General features: G+C 56.2%; 1 protein-coding gene across 1 annotated transcript in view; it reads right to left on the bottom strand.

Annotated features, from left to right (window-relative positions):
* The window catches only part of Tmprss2 (transmembrane serine protease 2), a 26,097-nt gene extending 8,531 nt beyond the window's left edge, over positions 1–17,566 (bottom strand). The window contains exons 1-7 of the mRNA XM_071615767.1: positions 17,537–17,566; positions 15,203–15,425; positions 10,455–10,541; positions 9,655–9,774; positions 5,791–5,917; positions 4,557–4,667; positions 1,707–1,750 (exon numbers count right to left, since the gene is read on the bottom strand). Coding sequence (XP_071471868.1) covers positions 1,707–1,750; positions 4,557–4,667; positions 5,791–5,917; positions 9,655–9,774; positions 10,455–10,541; positions 15,203–15,425; positions 17,537–17,551 — 727 coding nt within the window. The 5' untranslated portion in view covers positions 17,552–17,566. The remainder of the gene's footprint in view (positions 1–1,706; positions 1,751–4,556; positions 4,668–5,790; positions 5,918–9,654; positions 9,775–10,454; positions 10,542–15,202; positions 15,426–17,536) is intronic.
* Positions 17,567–17,807: the final 241 nt, after the last annotated feature.

Here is a 17,807-nt window from a genome sequence, read left to right as displayed (position 1 = left end):
AATAGGGGAGTGAGAGGTAAGTGAGGAAGAGAGTGAGGAGTTGGGTGGGGAGGAGAGTGAGGAGGGAGTGAGGGGGGAGAGTGAGGGGAGAGTGAGGGGAGAGTGAGGAGGGAGTGAGGGGGAGAGTGAGGGGGAGAGTGAGGGGGAGAGTGAGGAGGAGAGTGAGGAGGGAGTGAGGGGGAGAGTGAGGGGGAGAGTGAGGGGGAGAGTGAGGAGGAGTGAGGAGGGAGTGAGGGGGAGAGTGAGGGGGAGAGTGAGGAGGGAGTGAGGGTGAGAGTAAGGGTGAGAGTGAGGGGGAGAGTGAGGAGGGAGTGAGGAGGGAGTGAGGGGGAGAGTGAGGGCGACAGTGAGAATGAGAGTGAGGAGAGTGAGGAGGGAGTGAGGAGGTGAGTGAGAAGGTAACTAAGAGGGGAGTGAGGGGTGAATGAGGGAGGAGAGTGAGGGGTGACTAAGGAGGTAAGTAAGAGGGGAGTGAGAGGTAAGTGAGGAAGAGAGTGAGGAGTTGGTGAGGAGGAGAGTGAGGAGGAGTGAGGGGAGAGTGAGGAGGAGTGAGGGGAGAGTGAGGGGGAGAGTGAGGAGGGCGTGAGGGGGAGAGTGAGGACTGGGTGAGGCCATGACTGAGGAGGTGAGCGAGGAATGGTGAGGGCAGGGAAGCTGTGTGGCCTGAGTGTGGTGTGCCTCACTGTGGGTAGCCAGGCCTGGGAGTCCTCCAGGTGAGGGTGGTTGTACCTGAGGCCAGTGTCTTCTGCTGGCAGGAGAGCTGCCTCTCTAATGCCTGGGTGCCCCTCTGGCAGCCCTGGAGGCACTGGGGGACCGTCTAATGGACCAGAGCCAAGGGATCAGGAGAAAGGGATGGAGGGCGGGCATGGGAAGCCGTGGGAAGTCCCTTCCCAGGTGGCAGGTGTGGGGTCCACTGGCCAAGTGCTTCCGGCGTGGCCTGTTGGCGCCTGAGGAGTGTGACCCGGCTCCTAGGAGCACCCGTCAGGGCTCCTTCATGTGCCTCCTCATTGGGGTCTCCTTTCCCATGGGAGGGACGTGGGTGTGGGGCGGGCGGCAGGCCTCTACGGGCCGTGTGGACACCCCTACCTAGAGGGCACTGAGCGCAGTCTTGCCGGGAGCCATTGATTCTGTTGGCTTTAGCTCGTCCAATGAGCGGCTGAGCCTCGGGACCAGCACCCAGCGTCAGGGAGCAGGCCAGGCAGGCCCATGCTTCCAGGGCTTGGGAACCATGCTAATCCGAAGAGAGATGTGCCGCCCAGCTGAAGCCGCGTCCCGAGGGGAAAGGAAGGGAGCTTGGCATCTGGGCTCTCTCCTTCCAAGGCCCAGTGGCTACCGAGCACCAGATGGCCAGGTGGTGGCACTGTCATGAACCTGCCAGGGGTGTTGGGCTCAAACCCCAGGTCTACACAGAGGCTCTCTGACGATGCCCCTTCTCTCCTGGCGAGGGAGTCCCAGGAAGCCTTTGGCTCAGGGGGGCACAAAGAACAGGCCATCAGGTTCCTGACCACGGTGGCATGCTCTTGGACCACTGCTAAAGACAGCTCAAGTACACCCAGATTGTCAATGGAACCACGGGGCTCTGGACACATCCCAGCCACTCCCTCGCCGTGGCCTGGATGTGTCCCCTAAAGACACAGCGGAACACTTCTGTGAAGATGCACGATGTTTCCTGCTTAGAAATACGAGATAAGCTGAGAAGTACTTACCCACGCAGCGTAAAGAAACCACTGTGTTTGAGGAGCAGCTATCACTGAAAGAGAAGAGGGGAATTCTGTCAGCTGATAAAGGAGGAGATGCCTGGCTCGCAAATACTCAGAAATGAGATCTCCTCCCCCTGTTGTCTCTCCTGTCTCCCCAGAACAAAAGTGTCCACCCCTGAAGGCTTCAGAAAGACAACTAGATCTATAAAAGGGACAATTTAAAAAAGGGTGCCACTGAGTCAAAGTACCAGGTCAAATCTCAGCTGTTCAATACTGAGCAAGTTCCTTAAACCTCCTGTTCCTAAATTCCTCACTGGAAAAATAACAATCATGCAGATTGAGCATCCCTCATTTGAAAACTGAAATCAGAAATGCTCCAAATTCGAACCTTTTCAAACAACTACTTGGGAGCACAGTGGAAAATTCCTCGGCATCTGACCCATGTGATGGGTCACCGTCCAATGCAGGCCTATCAAAACTGTCACCTCAAATCACCCTCAGCCTATGTGCACAAGACACAGACAACTCCATGGTTTTGTGACGAGACTTTGACCCCGTCCTCAAGTGGATCACTGCAGACATGCAAAGATTCCAACTGGAAAATCTGAAATGTGAATCATTTGTGGTGCCAAGCTTCTCAGACAAAGGTACTCAACGTGCAGGGCCAATCCAGCTGGCCGGGAGGGGAGGCCCGCAGAAGTGATGGTGTCCCTTTTGTCCTTAGAACCCAGGCCACCTGCTAGTGACAGGAGGCTATTCACTGGGAAACGTGCCTTCAGATGGTGACACCGTGTGTGCTGAAGGCAATATGACCAATGCTCAGCCTGGTAGAAGGAAAGAGCCACTTGTCCAGAGTCAACGTCCTTGGTTATGAACGACAAAGAAAGAAGGGGTGCCTTCCATCCCTGTCCAATAGAGAACAGTCCCATACACTGAGGAGGGGGCCTCAGGCCGGGACACCAGAGCTGCGCCAGCACTGACCACTGGGGTGTGGGTTCCATTGGACAAAATCTGTTTTGCAGTGACCAGACCACTCTGACGGACACAGAGCAGGACACTCACCCATGCCATGACGTGTCTAGACGCGGCAGGGACCTTGCCCAAGGCACACACATGAGCCAGCCTCGGGAGGCTGGCAGCCACAGTGTCACCGACACAGCCTGAGCTTCGTGCGTTCCAGCTCCCTTGGAGAACTGCACCAAAGGCAGCACGTCCCCGAATCCCACATTGCCTGGCACTGCCCCAGCCTAGAGCCACCCAGGTGCCCGCCAGGTGCCCTGGCCACAACAGCTGTGTTCCAGGGCGTCCCCAGTTGTGAGGCACCAGAGAGGCTGCACAGAGGCAGACTCCTGCTGGAGGGAGACGCTGCCTGAGGACCCTAATGTCCACGGGTGCCACCACAGCCAGCAGCACCTGGGAACGCCGCAGTTATTCAGGAGACCCTGGCAAGGAGCTACCCTGGAGACTCAAGCATCATGGGCGGCTCTGAGGGACCCCACCTGAGCCTGCCATGCCGACAGGCGACACTCTAGACAATGACCTTCTCTTCTTTCCTCCAAGCCTGGCAGCCACCTTGCGAGTTCCCAGGGCTCTTGCCAAGGGACGGCAGCTTCTCCCCTCCCCTGCTCTGCCCGCCCCCGGGTGCCTGGCTTTTCTTGGCTGCCTGACTTCCATGTAAGGGAGAAACACAAAGAACCGCCGGCATGTGCAGAGCAGGCAGCTGTGTTTGGCCCCGCTGTGTGGACGGTCCACCTGGCCTGCAGGCGCAGCCCTGCCCTGGTCCCAGGACAGTGAGGCTGCGGCAGAGGTCAGCGCCCCACCCCACCTTGGACAGAGCCACCAGCAACACACACCAGTGCCCACCTCCACACAAGGAGAAGTGGGTCACCTCGGAGCTGGAGCCTAGGTGACAGTAAACCCCTAGGGACAAGTGACAGGACCTGGGGGTGAGAAACCTCATGTGCAAAGCACACTGCACCCTCCAGGATGACAAGTGTTCTGACAAGAGCAGGGGCCTGCAGGGGACTGGCAGAGGGGTGGCCAGTCCCTCCCTGCCCTCCTGGCCAGTGCAGCCGCTGTCAGTGACTGCCCTGGAGCTCCCTGCCACCCATGGCACCCACCGTGACCTGCGCAGGGTCACAGCTTAGCCTTGGGGTGCGGGAAATATTTGCCAAATGGAACTAGCCACCTGTGCCAGGCCCCTGCTGTGACGGACCCGACCCTGAGATGTTATTCTCGTGGATTCCTACCTATGGACTAAATGTGATCTGTCCCCAGACTCATCTGGAGTCTTACGTTAGTGGCATTAAGAGGGCAGGAACTTAATCCAACTATGGTGTTTAAAGATGGGGCCCTTGGAAAGCTTAGATTAGATGAGGTCATTGCTTTAAACCTGGTGGCTGTATAAGGAAGTGGAAGGAGACCCACAAGACAGGTGCTCCCCTCATGAGGTGATGTGGTCCAAGGTGCCCTTGCCAGTGCCTGTGCCACACTGTTTGGACCTTCTACTTCTAGAGCCATGAGCCAAAATAAATCTCCAGTCTTTATAAAGTAGTCTGCCTCAAGTGTCTTGTTATAGTAACAAAAAGGTAACAGATGCATATTCCCTAGCATATGTACGTACACCTCTGGTACCTGAAGAATGAAAAAAAGTCAACTACCAATAACAGGGCAGACAGCAGAGGTCACAAACAAAATGGCAAATAAGTGTCAATCTCTTCCCAAGAACAAATCTGGAGCTGCTGAGAGCAGCCTGTCCTGCTTAGCTTCCAAACTCCTCCCAGTGCGGAACTCATCCACATCCAGAACAGCAGCTTAAAGAAATCAACGTGGGACAGTGATGTCCAGGGGTCACACCTGTGGTAGAGCTTTTTATAGAGATCGACGGTGCCAGCACTCGTGTTCAGCTTCATGAAGCTCGCGGCACCGCTGTCATCCACGATCCCCCGCGTGGAATAAAAGCTGTTCCTAAAAAACAAAAGGCTATTTAAACAGCAGTCACCTCAGAAGCCTTTAGAAGTCCTCGTCCCAGGCAGCACTTCTTCCAAGCCGTCCGCCGGCAGAGGTGGCACTTTCCTGCCAGATGGGACCTCGCTCTGAAAACTGGCAGAGGACATACCCTAGGACTGCGGAGGGCCACACAGGCTCCCCGGGAAGAGAAGGTGGCCACAGAGCACAGAGCCTTCCCCGCCCCGAGGGCCGCCCTGCCTCCCCAGGGAGACAGCTGTGTGGTCCATCTCCTCCAAGCCCACGTTGAGATGTGTCCCTGGGGTAAGTGTCCAGGGGAGGTGGGACCTCGAAGGGGCATGTGAGTCAAAATCCTCCCTTGCAAAGGGACTGATGCCTACTGGGGGAGGGGGTTATTCCTCCTGAGGGTGGCTGTTGGGGACCAATCCCAGCCTCTGTGTCACCCTCTCTCTCACAGGAGCACACTTGCCCATCCGCTTTCCCACCCAAGCCCTCTCCAGGTGCCGGCACCATGGAGCACCATGGTCACACTTCCGAGCCAAAATAACCCTCTGCTCTGTACAATTACCCAGGCTCAGCTATTCTGTTGCAGCAGCTGAGAACACTAAGACACCTGGCCATGTTGCTGAGCCCCTGGCCGGGAGTCCCAACCTGGGACACTCCCTCCTGACTAAAGCCCTCAGTGGCTCCCCCCAGGCAGTGAGAGCTGCCTAGGATCTGCCAGGCCACCGCCAGTCCAGCCCTCCTGGCCGCTGCTGCAGCCGGCTCCCACCCGAGAGGAGAGCCAAGCAGACTCTGCGGAGGCTGAGCGGCTCCTCCAGAAAAGAGCCACCCAAGGCCCTCAGCCTGCACCCCTGCCCGGGCACTACGGCCCCGGGGATCATTCCTGAGTCGCAGGGTCTACAGCGGCCAGGGAGCTGAGGCGGTGGCCATGGGCCGGGCTCACTAGACACAGGGGAGGGCGAGCTCTGGAGGCCCAGGTCCACCTCCCCCTACATGGACCAGCTTCGGGAGGTGACCATGGTCTCCAGCACCTTCTCAGGAGGCGGAGACAGTCTGTCCTAAGTCTCTGCCGTTGGTCACTATCTCCACGTGGGGCCGCCCCCGGAAGCACCAGACTCACTTGTAGCCCATGTCCTTGCAGGCCGCCCTGGCGAAGTTCTCGTTCCAATCATCCTGGCACACGGGGTGCCAGGCCTTCCGCTCTGGCGAGTAGACCTGGAGGATGAAGTTGGGTCCGTAGAGGCGAACTGCGTGAGAAGAGAGCTCTCCTGGGTCCCGGGCAACGGCACCGACCAAGGTGATCCCCTGCCACCCGCGTCCCGCCACCTGCCCCGGGCAGCTCTCCTCGGGCACTCACGAAGGGGGCCACAATTCTACGCAAGAGAACTGGACGGGGTGTTCAGACACAGACTCACGTAAGTGCTCACTGCCGCACCGTCCACGACAGCCCAAAGGGGGCAGCCCAGTGTCCACCAAGGCAGGAAACAGGGCAGGCCCAAAGTGTGCAGCGGACTGTCATCTGCTGCAGATGGGAAGGAAGCTGTGACCCTGCCGCCGCGTGGGAGACCCTGAGGCAGTGCCCTACATAAGAGGCCAGTCCCAACGGCCCAGAGATCGCCTGAGACTGCTAGGAGCAATCACGTGGAGAAGGAGTCTAGGAAAGCCAGCCCCTCAGAGTGGGAGGAAGGAGGGCAGGGGGCGGCAGGAGCCCAGGAACCACGTTCTCCATCGATGGTGGATCCTCTGTGGTGGACCACGGCGCACACAGCTGCAGATGTGTAAACACCCGTGCACTGTCCACCTCACGAAGATGATTGTGAACTACAGCTCAATAAAACTGGGCTTAAAAATAAAGAAATAAGCTGGGCGCAGTGGCCCACGCCTGTAATCCCAGTGGCTTGGGAGGCTGAGGCAGGAGGATTACAAGTTCAAAGTCAGCCTCAGCAAAAAGTGAGGCGTTAAGCAACTCAGTGAGACCCTGTCTCTAAATAAAATACAAAATAGTTTTGGGGATATGGCTCAGTGGTCCAGTGCCCCTGGGTTCAATCCCTGATGGCCCCAAAATAAATAAATAAATAAGACAGAGGGTGAAAATTAAGTGTTCTTTAAGGAACTAGCTGACCTCTTGGTGTCCAGGCCCTGGGCTCTGCAGAGCACCCAGTGTGGCAACAAGGACCTGGCATCTAGGGCACTTTAAATGCCTCCAGATTAATGGACGTTTTGTCAAAATGACCTTGGCCTTGCAGTGGAAGCCCTCCCCTGTCTGGCCCATCCCCCCTGGAGTGGCCACACCTGGAGCCCTGGGAGCCCTTGGTGGGGTGGACTGCTGGGTGGGTCGTGGGTCACCAGGAACAACCCTGAGGACAGTGCTGCATGAGACCCAGCAAGTCACCGCTCCAGGTGCGCAGTAAAGACGTGCCCAGTGTGGTGTCCACTCCGACGTGACACTGTTCCTCACAAACAGAAAGTGGCCATTGAGCCTCAAAGGAGACTTGGACGCAGCGCTCAGTGCAGGGAGCCCATCTGAAAAGCCTCAAGCTCCTGGGCCCAGGACAATCCCGAAGGGCAGAGCCAGAGACCAATGGGGCCAGAGCTTCCAGGGCTCGACCCCAGGGCAGCCTATTCCGGAGGACGCCACCGTGACCAGCACGCTGCACTGTGCTTCCGTGGAAACCCACATGCTGTGGGGCGAGTCCTGGACTCAGTCACCACCTGTTTCCCGCTGGGCCTTCTGTGAGCCCAACGCTGCCCGGAGAATGAAGTCACGGGTTCCTTAGAAGGAACTGGACCTAACGTAGCTCCACAGGTAAAGGTGGAGCTGGCCCTGCAGAGCGTGAGGGAGACGTGAGGGTCCCGCCTCCTGGGGGTCCCAGGCTGCTCCCTCCCCCAGCCGCTGCGTCCACATGCGGACCAGCAGGAGCCACAGCAGGAGCCACAGCAGGAGCCACAGCAGGAGCCAGAGGGGGAGCCGGACAAGCCTCCAGTTTGTCTGTTGCTCTTCCTTTTAGGAACTAGGGATTTTTCCAGCTTTACCAAGGTCTAAAGGACAAACACTGAGTGTGTTCCGGGGTGCACCGTGAGGACTGGATTCCCGTGTCTGCCGTGAGAGGGTCACCAGCAGCGCTCAGACCCCCACGCCCCTCGCCCCACGGCCGTCTCCTTTTCTCTTTCGTGCTGAGAACACTGAGACCTGCCCTCTGAGCCCGTTCCAAGGGCACCATATTTGCTGCTAGCTACAGTCGCCGCTGCCACTCTTCAGTTTCTCTTCCGACATTCCCAGGAAGACTGGCGGGACAGCAAGGGCGAGAGCTGACCACTGCTGACACACTTACACGCGCACCTTGCACAGAAAGCTCCGTGCGTGGGGTTGGGGCGTCCTTCCAGGTCAGAGCTGACCCGTGGTGAGAACCGCCTGTTCTAGGAGCAGGACGGTGCAGCCGTCTCCTCCCAATGAGAAGTCCACGTGGAACTGGGAGAATGGCAGGGAGGAGCCACACACGGCAGCACGCGGAGCCCCGGCCGGCGTCCCATGTCCTGCGTGTGCTGGCAGGCTTGGGGCACTGCTGCTGCGGCTGGAGCCAGAGAGCCCACCTTCCACCAAGAGCCTTCCTTCCCTCTCCTAAAGGGGGAGGAGGCAGCCCTTCTGGGGAAATGAGGCAGCGCTGCACCCACTGCAGAGCCCAGAGACATGGCGTCGGAAGAGACCACGCCTCGGTCTCCCTGCCCACTCATTCAACCCAGAACAGGAACCCGGGGAGCGGCAGCAGCACACCTCGGTGCCAGGGCACCTGGAGAGGCCTGCAGAGACGAGCACCGCGGGCTGGAGCTCTGACCCTCACACTCAGGCAGCCACCAACTGCCCTTGAACCCACCTCCACGAATCAACAGGAGATAGAGAGAGAGTCTCAGCTTAAAACCACAGTGAGATGTCACCTTGCTGCCGTGAGAACAGCTGTCACCAAAGAGGAAGAAGAGGAAGATGACGGGGCCAACAGCCAGGCGAGGAAAGAAGCCCTCGCTCCCGCCCGCGTGAGCGCCAACAGGAAGGGCCGCGGGGAAGCTGCTGGGCACCTCGAAAGAGCATCAGCAGAACTACTCTGTGAACCAGGGCCCAGGTCCAGGGGAGAGACGGCCACACCTTCGTCCAGCACTGCCCCGTGCACCACACCCACACGTGCAACCTACCCACGTCCACCAGGAGATGGACGGGTAAAGAACTTGGCAGGCCCCAAGGAGCCTTGGGGGGAAGGGCAGCCGGCTGTGCGAGACGCCAGTACAAGAAGCCACAGGCTGTTCTCACTTGTGCATGGGTGAGGAAGTCGCGCTCAGGGGAGCAGAATGCACCGTGACAGTCGCCACAGGCTGGGGCGGCGGGGAGACGCTGGCCAAAGGAGACATGGCCTCTATTAGATAGGAGAAGCCCCTTCGAGAGCTCTAGAGGGCAACCTGGCAACTCAGGTTGGCAGAAGGTCGTGTGTTTGAAAATCACTGAGAGCAGATCTTAAGAGATCTCCCCGCAAAAAAGGTGAGTACCCCACAAGGTGATGCCTGTTGGGTAGCCTGGGCAGCCATTCTGCAGGTGTCCCTACGCCACAGCAGCCCACTGTACACCGTGAATGTGGCACGGCTTTAACTTGTCAATCGACAGACCAACAATGGAAAATAAAGCAAACCCAAGTGCTCATGCTGTGACAAAAGAAAAGACTTTAAAGGCAGCTTGTCTTAAAGCCACACAGTGACCCCCAACTTCATATTTTAAGCAGCTTCTGGGCTTTTCACTGCGGCCCTGTGGCATTCATTTGCGAGCACATGGGTTTGAAGGCAGTCTCCCAGGCCCTGCCACAGACCTCCCACCCTGCTGTGTGACGCTGGACCACGAGTACAGCCCTTCTGAGGCCAGGCTCATCCTCAAGACGGGGACAGAGCTGGCTGGTCACCCCTTGCCCAGGCAGAGCTGCTGCTTCCCAGGGCCAGAGCCGCTCACCACATTGGTTCTCGTCCTCGCCGTTGGGGCAGTGCGCGATGCCATCACACCAGAAGGAGGGGCTGACGCAGGTCCCTGAGGAGCCACACTCCATCTCGGACACGGAGCACTTGTTCTCCACTAGCAGAGGAAACAGAGGCGGGAAGGAGACCGTCAGCTGAGGACCAAGGGGACCTCATGGAGCGCCATCATCCCCCCTTGAGCCCATGAATAAAAAAAATAACTCCTCCAATTTTTATTAAGTAGGGAATGTGTCCTTGTCACCAGCATGCACAAAAGGAATTAGGGCTGGGTATGGCATGTCCACAAGGCCGATGGGAAGGACCCTCCCAGGGGACTCCAGGGACCCACAAAGCCCCCCCATGTCTCCACTGCTCCAGGGTAAAGGCAGAGACAGACACCCTGCTGCCCAGGGTACGGGGCGGGGCTGCTCTAGAGCAGCCACTGTTACCCAGTGAATATAGTGACCAGGGTTGGCCCCAAGGAGGGGGCCAGCTGTGCTCACAGAGCTGGTGCCACCTTGCTCTGGCAAATTCTAACTGTTCCTCTTGTGGTGTGTCCAAACTACAGAAATGGCCCAGGATTGCCGTGACCCACAGGCTAAGAGGAAGCCCACAGCAAGGTGGGACCCATGAGATGGGCTGCTCCCAGGAACAAACAATGAGAAGGAAGGTCCAGGCCACAGTCTCGGAGGGGCCTTGGGGCCTCCCCAGCCCAGGCAGCAGGGTCACCCTGTGCCCAGGACTGCAGGAGCCATGGCTGAGAGGTGGCAGCCGGCCCAGGGGGTTCTCTGAACTTACAGAACTTCCAGACCAGGACAGCAGCTATAACAGTGACCACGAGGAAGGTCCCGAGGACAAGAGTGACACACAGTACTTTCTTGGCCCCTGCAGAAAAGAGAAAGCAAGACACCTGGTGAGCACTGACCCTCCCGCCTCCCCCAGCACGTCCCAGTCCTGACGTTCCTCCACCAGCACCAGGGCCACGTGGAGCCTGCCAGGCCCTCCCTCCGGCTGGAGTGGCTCAAGGTGACAGTACATTTGACACACAGACCTGCCCACCGACTGGCTGGGCCTCATCCGCCTTAAATGCACTCCAAACACCTTCATCAGCCTCCGGCTGGCCGAAACCACGTGACCCAAAGCCCATTTCTAATGGAACATTGAATATCCCGTGCAATTTATTGAACCCTGGGCAGGGAACAGCAGACGGCTTCACAGGTTTACCTTCCCACTGTCGTAAGATCAAAAACCAAAGTTGGACCGAGCTCAGTCAGGGCCGCCTGACCACCCAAGGAGGGAGCCCTGTTTCTTCTCTCTTGTTTCTATGCTGCTCAGGAGCCCACACGTGCCGGCAAGCTTTCTGCCACTAAGAAATAGTGGGTTTTATACACTTAAAAAATGTGAGTTGACGTTGTAAGAACAATGTGTCTCGGGGGCCTGGCTGTTTGGAGAGCAGAACCTCTGGTGAATGAATCCCACCCCAGCCTCAAAAGCTCTGCTCCCTAAAAAGGGTCTTCAACTAGGCCAATGATGAATGGGAAAAACAGACAGGAAAAGCACCTCACTTCAGTAATGAGGAGCCTGAGCCATGTGACAGTGTCCCCCACTGTCATGGTCCCAGGAGAGGCACCCAGGGCAGAGGAACAGGTCTTCCCCAAGGCTGTTTGGAGAGCTGATCGTGTGCACCACCTCTCCCATTAGACAGCTTCCCGCTGCCTGTGGCTTCTTATGTTTTAGTTCATTAAATTTAAATGGAATTAAATAAAAGTATGTAACTCCAAGCACTTAGTAGTCACACGTGGCCAGTGGCTACCATACTGGACAGGGCAGGCATAGAACATCCCCATCACTACTGAAAGTGCCCATCACACAGCACCAGCTTACACCCTTTGGTCCAAGGGCAGAATAGAGGCCCACTGCAGCTAAGAATAAAGTAATTTGAAGAAGGTCAGCAGTTTACTCTGGACAAAACAAAAAGAGGGCATTTTTTGTCAGAGGTGTGAACCAAAGTTTGCTTCAGAGTTTGGAACAGCCGGGCTCAGTGGCGCACGCCTGTAATCCCAGGGACTCCAGAAGCTGAGGCAGGAGGATCATGAGTTTAAGGCCAACCTCAGCAATTTAGCGAGGCCCTAAGCAATTCAGTGGGAACCTATCTCTAAATAAAATATAAAAGGGGCTGGAAATGTGGTTCAGTGGTTAAGCACTTCTGGCACCAAAAAAAAAAAAAAATCCTAACATAGTGCCAAATACCATGAAAGCACCCTGCCTCAGACATCTGTCCCTTATGCTGGGCTAAGGAGGGTGCCCAGCCTGTCACCTCCAGCAGTTTCCATGTGGCATGCAACCTCAGACTCTGGAGCTCCCAGAAGCTTTCTTTGAAAGAAAGGTAGAGAGGTGGGAGAGATTTGATGAGAAGGTATCTATTATTTATTTATTCATTCATTCATTTTGGTGCCAGGGATTGAATCCAAGGGCACTTAACCACTGAGCCACACCCCCAGCCCTCTTTTATTTTTTTATTTTGAGACAGGGTCTTGCTAAGTTGCTTAGAGACTCACCAAGTTGCTGAGGCTGGCTTCAAACCTTCCATCCTCCCGCCTCATCCTCCCGAGCTGCTAGGATTACAGGCATGTGCCACCGCACCCAGCAAGAAGGCATTTAAGCAGACCCTGCCGGGCTGGTCAGGCGGTGTCCCCTGCTGCCCTCACCTATATGCTCCTGGGCTTCCAAAAGTCAGTCAGAGCAAGAAATTAAGGTTCTGGAGTTGGAGAGCCAGAGAGGCCCATCTGCTGGGGTCAAAGCCACTCCTCCCTTCTCCTCATCACATCCTGCGGATTCTCCAAAGGCTCTCGGGCAGTAACAGACTTAATAACTCCCTGAGGATCTCGTCCCCAGTCACCAGAATTTCTGATTGACATCTGGGAAGTTGCACTCCTCACAGGTACGGCCCAAGCCGCTGGCCTGAGAACTGTGCCCGAACAAAGATCTAATCAAAATCTGGCTAAAGGTGGCCATGCCTCAAGGTGGCAGGGTAGAGCCCAAAGGAAGTTCACAGGAGAAATTCCAAATGGCCTCTTGGACCCATGACCAAGGACACTTCTCTCCTTGGATGACTCCCCTGAATGCCATTGTATCTAAGATAAAATAACTTGCTGAGGCTGGGGGTGTCGCTCAGCGGTAGTGGTTGCCCAGCAGGCACGAAAACAAGGCCCTGGCTTTCATCCCTGGTCTGGTGAGTTAGGGTCATCACACCAGGCGTCTTTCACCTCCCAGTGAGGGTGGCAATGTGCCAGGTCTCCCTGGGGACCCGAGCACAGTCGGAAGCCTCAGCTTTACCTCTGGATGGGGATTTGCCCCAGTGCGAGGTCAGCTAGACTCGCCTCGGTCCTGGTTTGCAAAGGCTGCTGCGGAAGGGTTCGCTGGACCTACCATTCACCTGCATTAATCATTATCGAGCGGCCTGTGGCTGGCCCTGCCCTGCAGCTTCCAGAGTCAACTATTTGCATCACAGGATGGTTGACCTTTGATTTTCCAAACAGTCTTTCAGATGTATACGTGCTGCTGTGCCAATGGAAACTTGTATGGCTGCTGCTAGAACAATACATTAAGTGTGTGTGTGTGTGTGTGTGTGTGTGGTGCTGGGGATTGAACCCAGGGCCTTGTGCATGTGAGGCAAGTACTCTACCAGCTGAGCTCTCTACCCTCAGCCCCAAAAAACAAAAACAAGGTTCTATGTTCTCCAGATGGGGTACTTCTGGGTTACTACTTAAATCACTTGGAAAATAGTCTCAAAGCTGAAGATGACTCTTACAAAATGTATATCATCTCTTGTGATATATGTAATCACATGATCTTTAAAATAAAACCAAGGTGAGTTTAATAAATAATAAGTAAAAATTTTAAACGAAGAAAATTACTGGGTTGGGGATACAGCTCAATTGGTAGAGGGCTGGCCTTGCCTGCACAAGGCCCTGGGTTCAGTCCCCAGCACCACAAAAGAAAAAAAGAAAGAAAATTACTAAAATTATTTTTGAGTTTATGGGGCACAGTTTCTATAAATACATACACGTAAAGAGGTAACCTGCTCCTGTCCCTTTCTGTCACCCCCTGGATTCTCCCTTGGAAAGTGAGAGTATTTGGCGAGGGGGGCCAGGGGCCCTGTGCCCTCCTGGCCAACCACTGTTGGTGTGAGACCACCTTTGGAGGTGCTGACCTCACCCGCAGCCCGATGGCTTGTGTGTGTCTGTGTGTGTTACTGGGGGTCGCACCAGGGACAGGGCCTCCGTAAGTGGCCCAGGCTGGGCTTGAACTCATGATCCTCCTGCCTCAGCCCCCAAGTAGCTGGGGTCACAACATGGGCCACGGCACCTGGTGCCCCCTGACCCTTGACAGTCAGCAGGTTCGACCGAGGTGCCCAGTCCTCTTCACCCTGGCTTCCTTCCAACCTCCATGACGGGCACCCAAGCCTGGGCACTGTCCACCTCGGCATACCATGGCCCCGTGGCCCTTTCTCTTGGGGACCCTCCTACCCACTGCAGGTGTTTAGCAGCAGCACGGGCATCAACCCTCGATGCCAGTAGTGTCCCCTCCCTACTTTAACGACCCAAACTCTGCAACACTGTCGACTGCCTCTGAGGGCCAAAGTCACCCCTGTTTGAGAACCACTGGTCTCGACATACCCAACCCCCTCCAGAAGACCTCGGGCAGCGACAGACATTGCTGTGGGCAGAGGGGCACAGGGTAGGCGTGGTAGGGGAGGGAGGCCAGGCTGAACAGGGCAGAGCTGGAGGGAGGGAAAGACACAGGGTGAGGGGTGACTGAGGCCAGCGAGGGGCAGAGTGACAGCTCTGGACCGGAGCTGGAAGGCCTGGGAGGGCAGGCAGGGCTCCCTGAACTGAAGGGGGTGGTGTTGCCCCCGATCCTGTGCGGGTGGCATGGAAGTCCATCCATTATCTCCCTTTCACTCTGCGTGCTGTATAGACAGGGATGCCTACGCCAAGACCAGAAACAGGCTCCACCCAAAAGCTTCCCCCTAGAGCTTCCTCTGCACTGTCCAGCTGGGCAGGCTCCAGCCCGAGGTCCAGGAGGGAAAGGTGAGGAGAGACTCCAGACACTGAAATGACAGGGGCAGAGAAGACGCCCCGCCGCCCACCCCCCTCTGCCCTCCGCCCCCGGGCTCTGGGACTTCAGGCCAGGAGAGGAGGTGGGGTGTGGTGGACCTCCTGCTCACCCCCCACCCACCCCCAGGTCGTTTTTCCCGAACACCAAGCCACAGGGCGTCTTGACCTTGACCTGCTGTGCTAGCAGCCAGTCCCACCCTGGGGAGCCACCATTTTCTCAGACACATCAATAAACCTGAGGCCAGAATCGAGGAGAAGCTGGTTGGGAAAGACCCCAAGGCAGAGCCCAGGGGGGTGGCTGTCGCTCAGGTGGAAGCGAGACCTGGAGTGGGCAGCACTGAGCGGCAGGACAGGGAAAGGCAGGTGGCCGGTGGCGGAGGTGTGACAGCCTGCTAAGAAGGCAGAAAAATGCAAAACGGGTCCTACTTGTGGTACACACTGTCCCCAGAGGGGGCTTGGGCTGCCGGTAGATGCCAGGTGTCGAAGTGTGCGTGGGGACCCTGGAGGTGTACTGGGGCACCGGGGACGGGTAGTACTGAGCTGGATACGCAGTGTAGACATTGGGAGCCACGGCCGGCTGCGATGGGTAGAGGGCTTCTGGTTGGTATCCGTGGTTTTCATAGTAAGGCCCGATACCTGGGGACGGCCCCTGAACAAGTGAAAAGAAAAATAACATAAAGCTGTCACTGACCCTAAAGGGCTGAGTACACAGCCTCAGGCCCCAGTCCCAGGGGCCCTGCAAGGCCATGCTGACATGCCTGGGTGTCTATAATTACACCAGTTTACTTAGAAAAACCAGATGCCAATTCCAAACTAACCATTCTCAGCTGTCAATGTTGTTTTGTTTACTATTTATTTTGCAATAAAGAAAAAGTGGCTGACATTTACAGAAAAAAAATGTACAGAAGTGTGGGATTAGAACCCATGGGACCAACATCCTCGACCTGTGGTTCCTCGGGGCCTCTCCTTGAGCGCGGAGCTGCAACATTAGGAACCAGTGATAATCATCTTCGGCTTAATCATCTTGGGTTTGAGAGCTCGCCTGCTGCCAGGCCTCAGTACCCATCACCTCTTTGAAACCTGGGCACCAACCCCAAGGGGTGCACAAGCACCACTCTGCACACCACTTGCAGAACAGGGTTGGAGTGGACAGAGCTGCCCAGAGGCAGCCTCTGCTGGTGACTCTGGGGCTCCTCTCCTGCCCTCCCCTCCTGCAGAGCTGCCCCCTTCCTACCACCTCCCCAGGCAGGCTAGAGCTGCACCACACCCTCCAGCCGCCCCGCAGCAGAAGCTCTGGTGCCGGTGTGCACATGCACAAATGCCAAGGAACGGCCTAGACACACCACGAGTTTCTGGCTCCTGCCTTCAGCTGGTGTCTATCTTCTCAGAAAAAAACTTCTCTTCCCCCTGGGCCCACTTCAAAGCCACCTCCTCAAGACCCACCTCACACAGGGCACATGGGACTCCCTCTAGTGCTGATGGCTGGGTCTCTCCTTGGATGCCACCTTTGTCCTCTTGTCTGTGTCCCAAGGTCCCCAGGTAACCCTCCCCAACTCCTGCCCCTTGTCACTTTGTCCTCCAAGGACAGGTATCCTCAGCAGAGGCCACTGAAGGCTTAGAATTTTAAATGGGGCCTTCAGGGAACGTGATTGTAAGCACAGAAGCAGATGCCACTCCCAGTTAACCTGCGCTTAGTAACCCACTAAAGCCACCTACAAAGGTCCAAAGATTGATACTCCACCCGGAGCAGCGACGGAGATGGAGAGACAGGCCATCCCTAACCTAAATGGGGGCACCAGAGGCATGGAAATCAGCCAAGAGCAGATGTCCTCAGTCCCAACCATTGAACATGCCACTCCACCCAGGGGGGTGCGTGTCACCCAGCACCTAGTCCAGGAGGATTCCAGTGCAGTGGGTCTGACACTACAAAGGGGTCCAATAAAAAAGTGAATACCAGTGACCAGGAGCCTATAAAGGGGGATAGACCAATAAAGGTATATTTCCCTAGAGGATTCAGAATTTTTTTTTTTTTTTTTTTTTTTTTTTTTGGTACCAGGGATGGAACCCAGGGGCACTTAACCACTGAGCCACATCTCCAGCCCTTTTTTATATTTTATTTAGAGACAGGGTCTCACTGATTTGCTTAGATCTCGCTAAATTGCTGAAGCTGGCTTTGAACTTGTGATCCTCCTGCGTCAGCCTCACAAGCTACTGGGATTACAGGAGTGCACTACCGCACCTGGCTCAGAAAAATATTTCCACTAACCATAATGTCTTTGCTAAATGCACTTATTTCAGGCATAATAGGAACCTGTGAGATCTGCTGGGAACAGAGACCAGGGAAGAGTTTCCCAGGGGCAGGAAGGACAGTCCACCCAGCACCTCATTCCTACATAAGTGTCTCTGGGGCACCAGGAAGCTCTCTTCCCAGGACTCACCTGCTGGCCCACCCTGCTGCACCTGTCTACACACCTGGCGCCCCCCCCCCCCCACACCAACTGTGAAGGCAGGAAGTGGGGAGGTCAAAGCCAGGGTGTGCACCTGGGTTCCTACCCAGCAGCAACGGCGTTCCAGACCCCTCTGGGCAACTCTGGGCTCTGCCCCAACTCAGCCTTTCTAGACAAGGCCTTGAAAGCCCTGCACACAGCCACAGGGGGCCCACAGGCAGCCCTTAAAAGCGCTGACCCACACCTGCTCTTGGGAATAACAGGAGGAGTGAGGACCAGGAAAGGGCCAGAGAGGTAATGATTAACCACTTACTGAGTTTAAAGCCATCCTGATTTTATCAACAGCATTGGGTAAGGGTAGGCATCTGGATCGTTCAAGACGACCTGGAAGAAAAAATTACAAGACTGTAATGCCTCCAAACAGGTTAGTTTTCAGAAGATAAATCTAGAAAAAACTGGAAGACTCTGGCAAAAGGAACCTCCTGCCAGAACAAACTGAAGTTCTGCCCATTGACCGTGATCCCTGACCTTCACGGCCTCTTCCGCACCTCTCCAAACACAGCAAGTGGATGCAGAGGCTCAGG

The sequence above is a fragment of the Marmota flaviventris genome, chromosome 8 (assembly GCF_047511675.1).
Source record: "Marmota flaviventris isolate mMarFla1 chromosome 8, mMarFla1.hap1, whole genome shotgun sequence".
NCBI lineage: Eukaryota > Metazoa > Chordata > Mammalia > Rodentia > Sciuridae > Marmota > Marmota flaviventris.
This window is presented reverse-complemented; position numbering and strand designations above follow the sequence as displayed.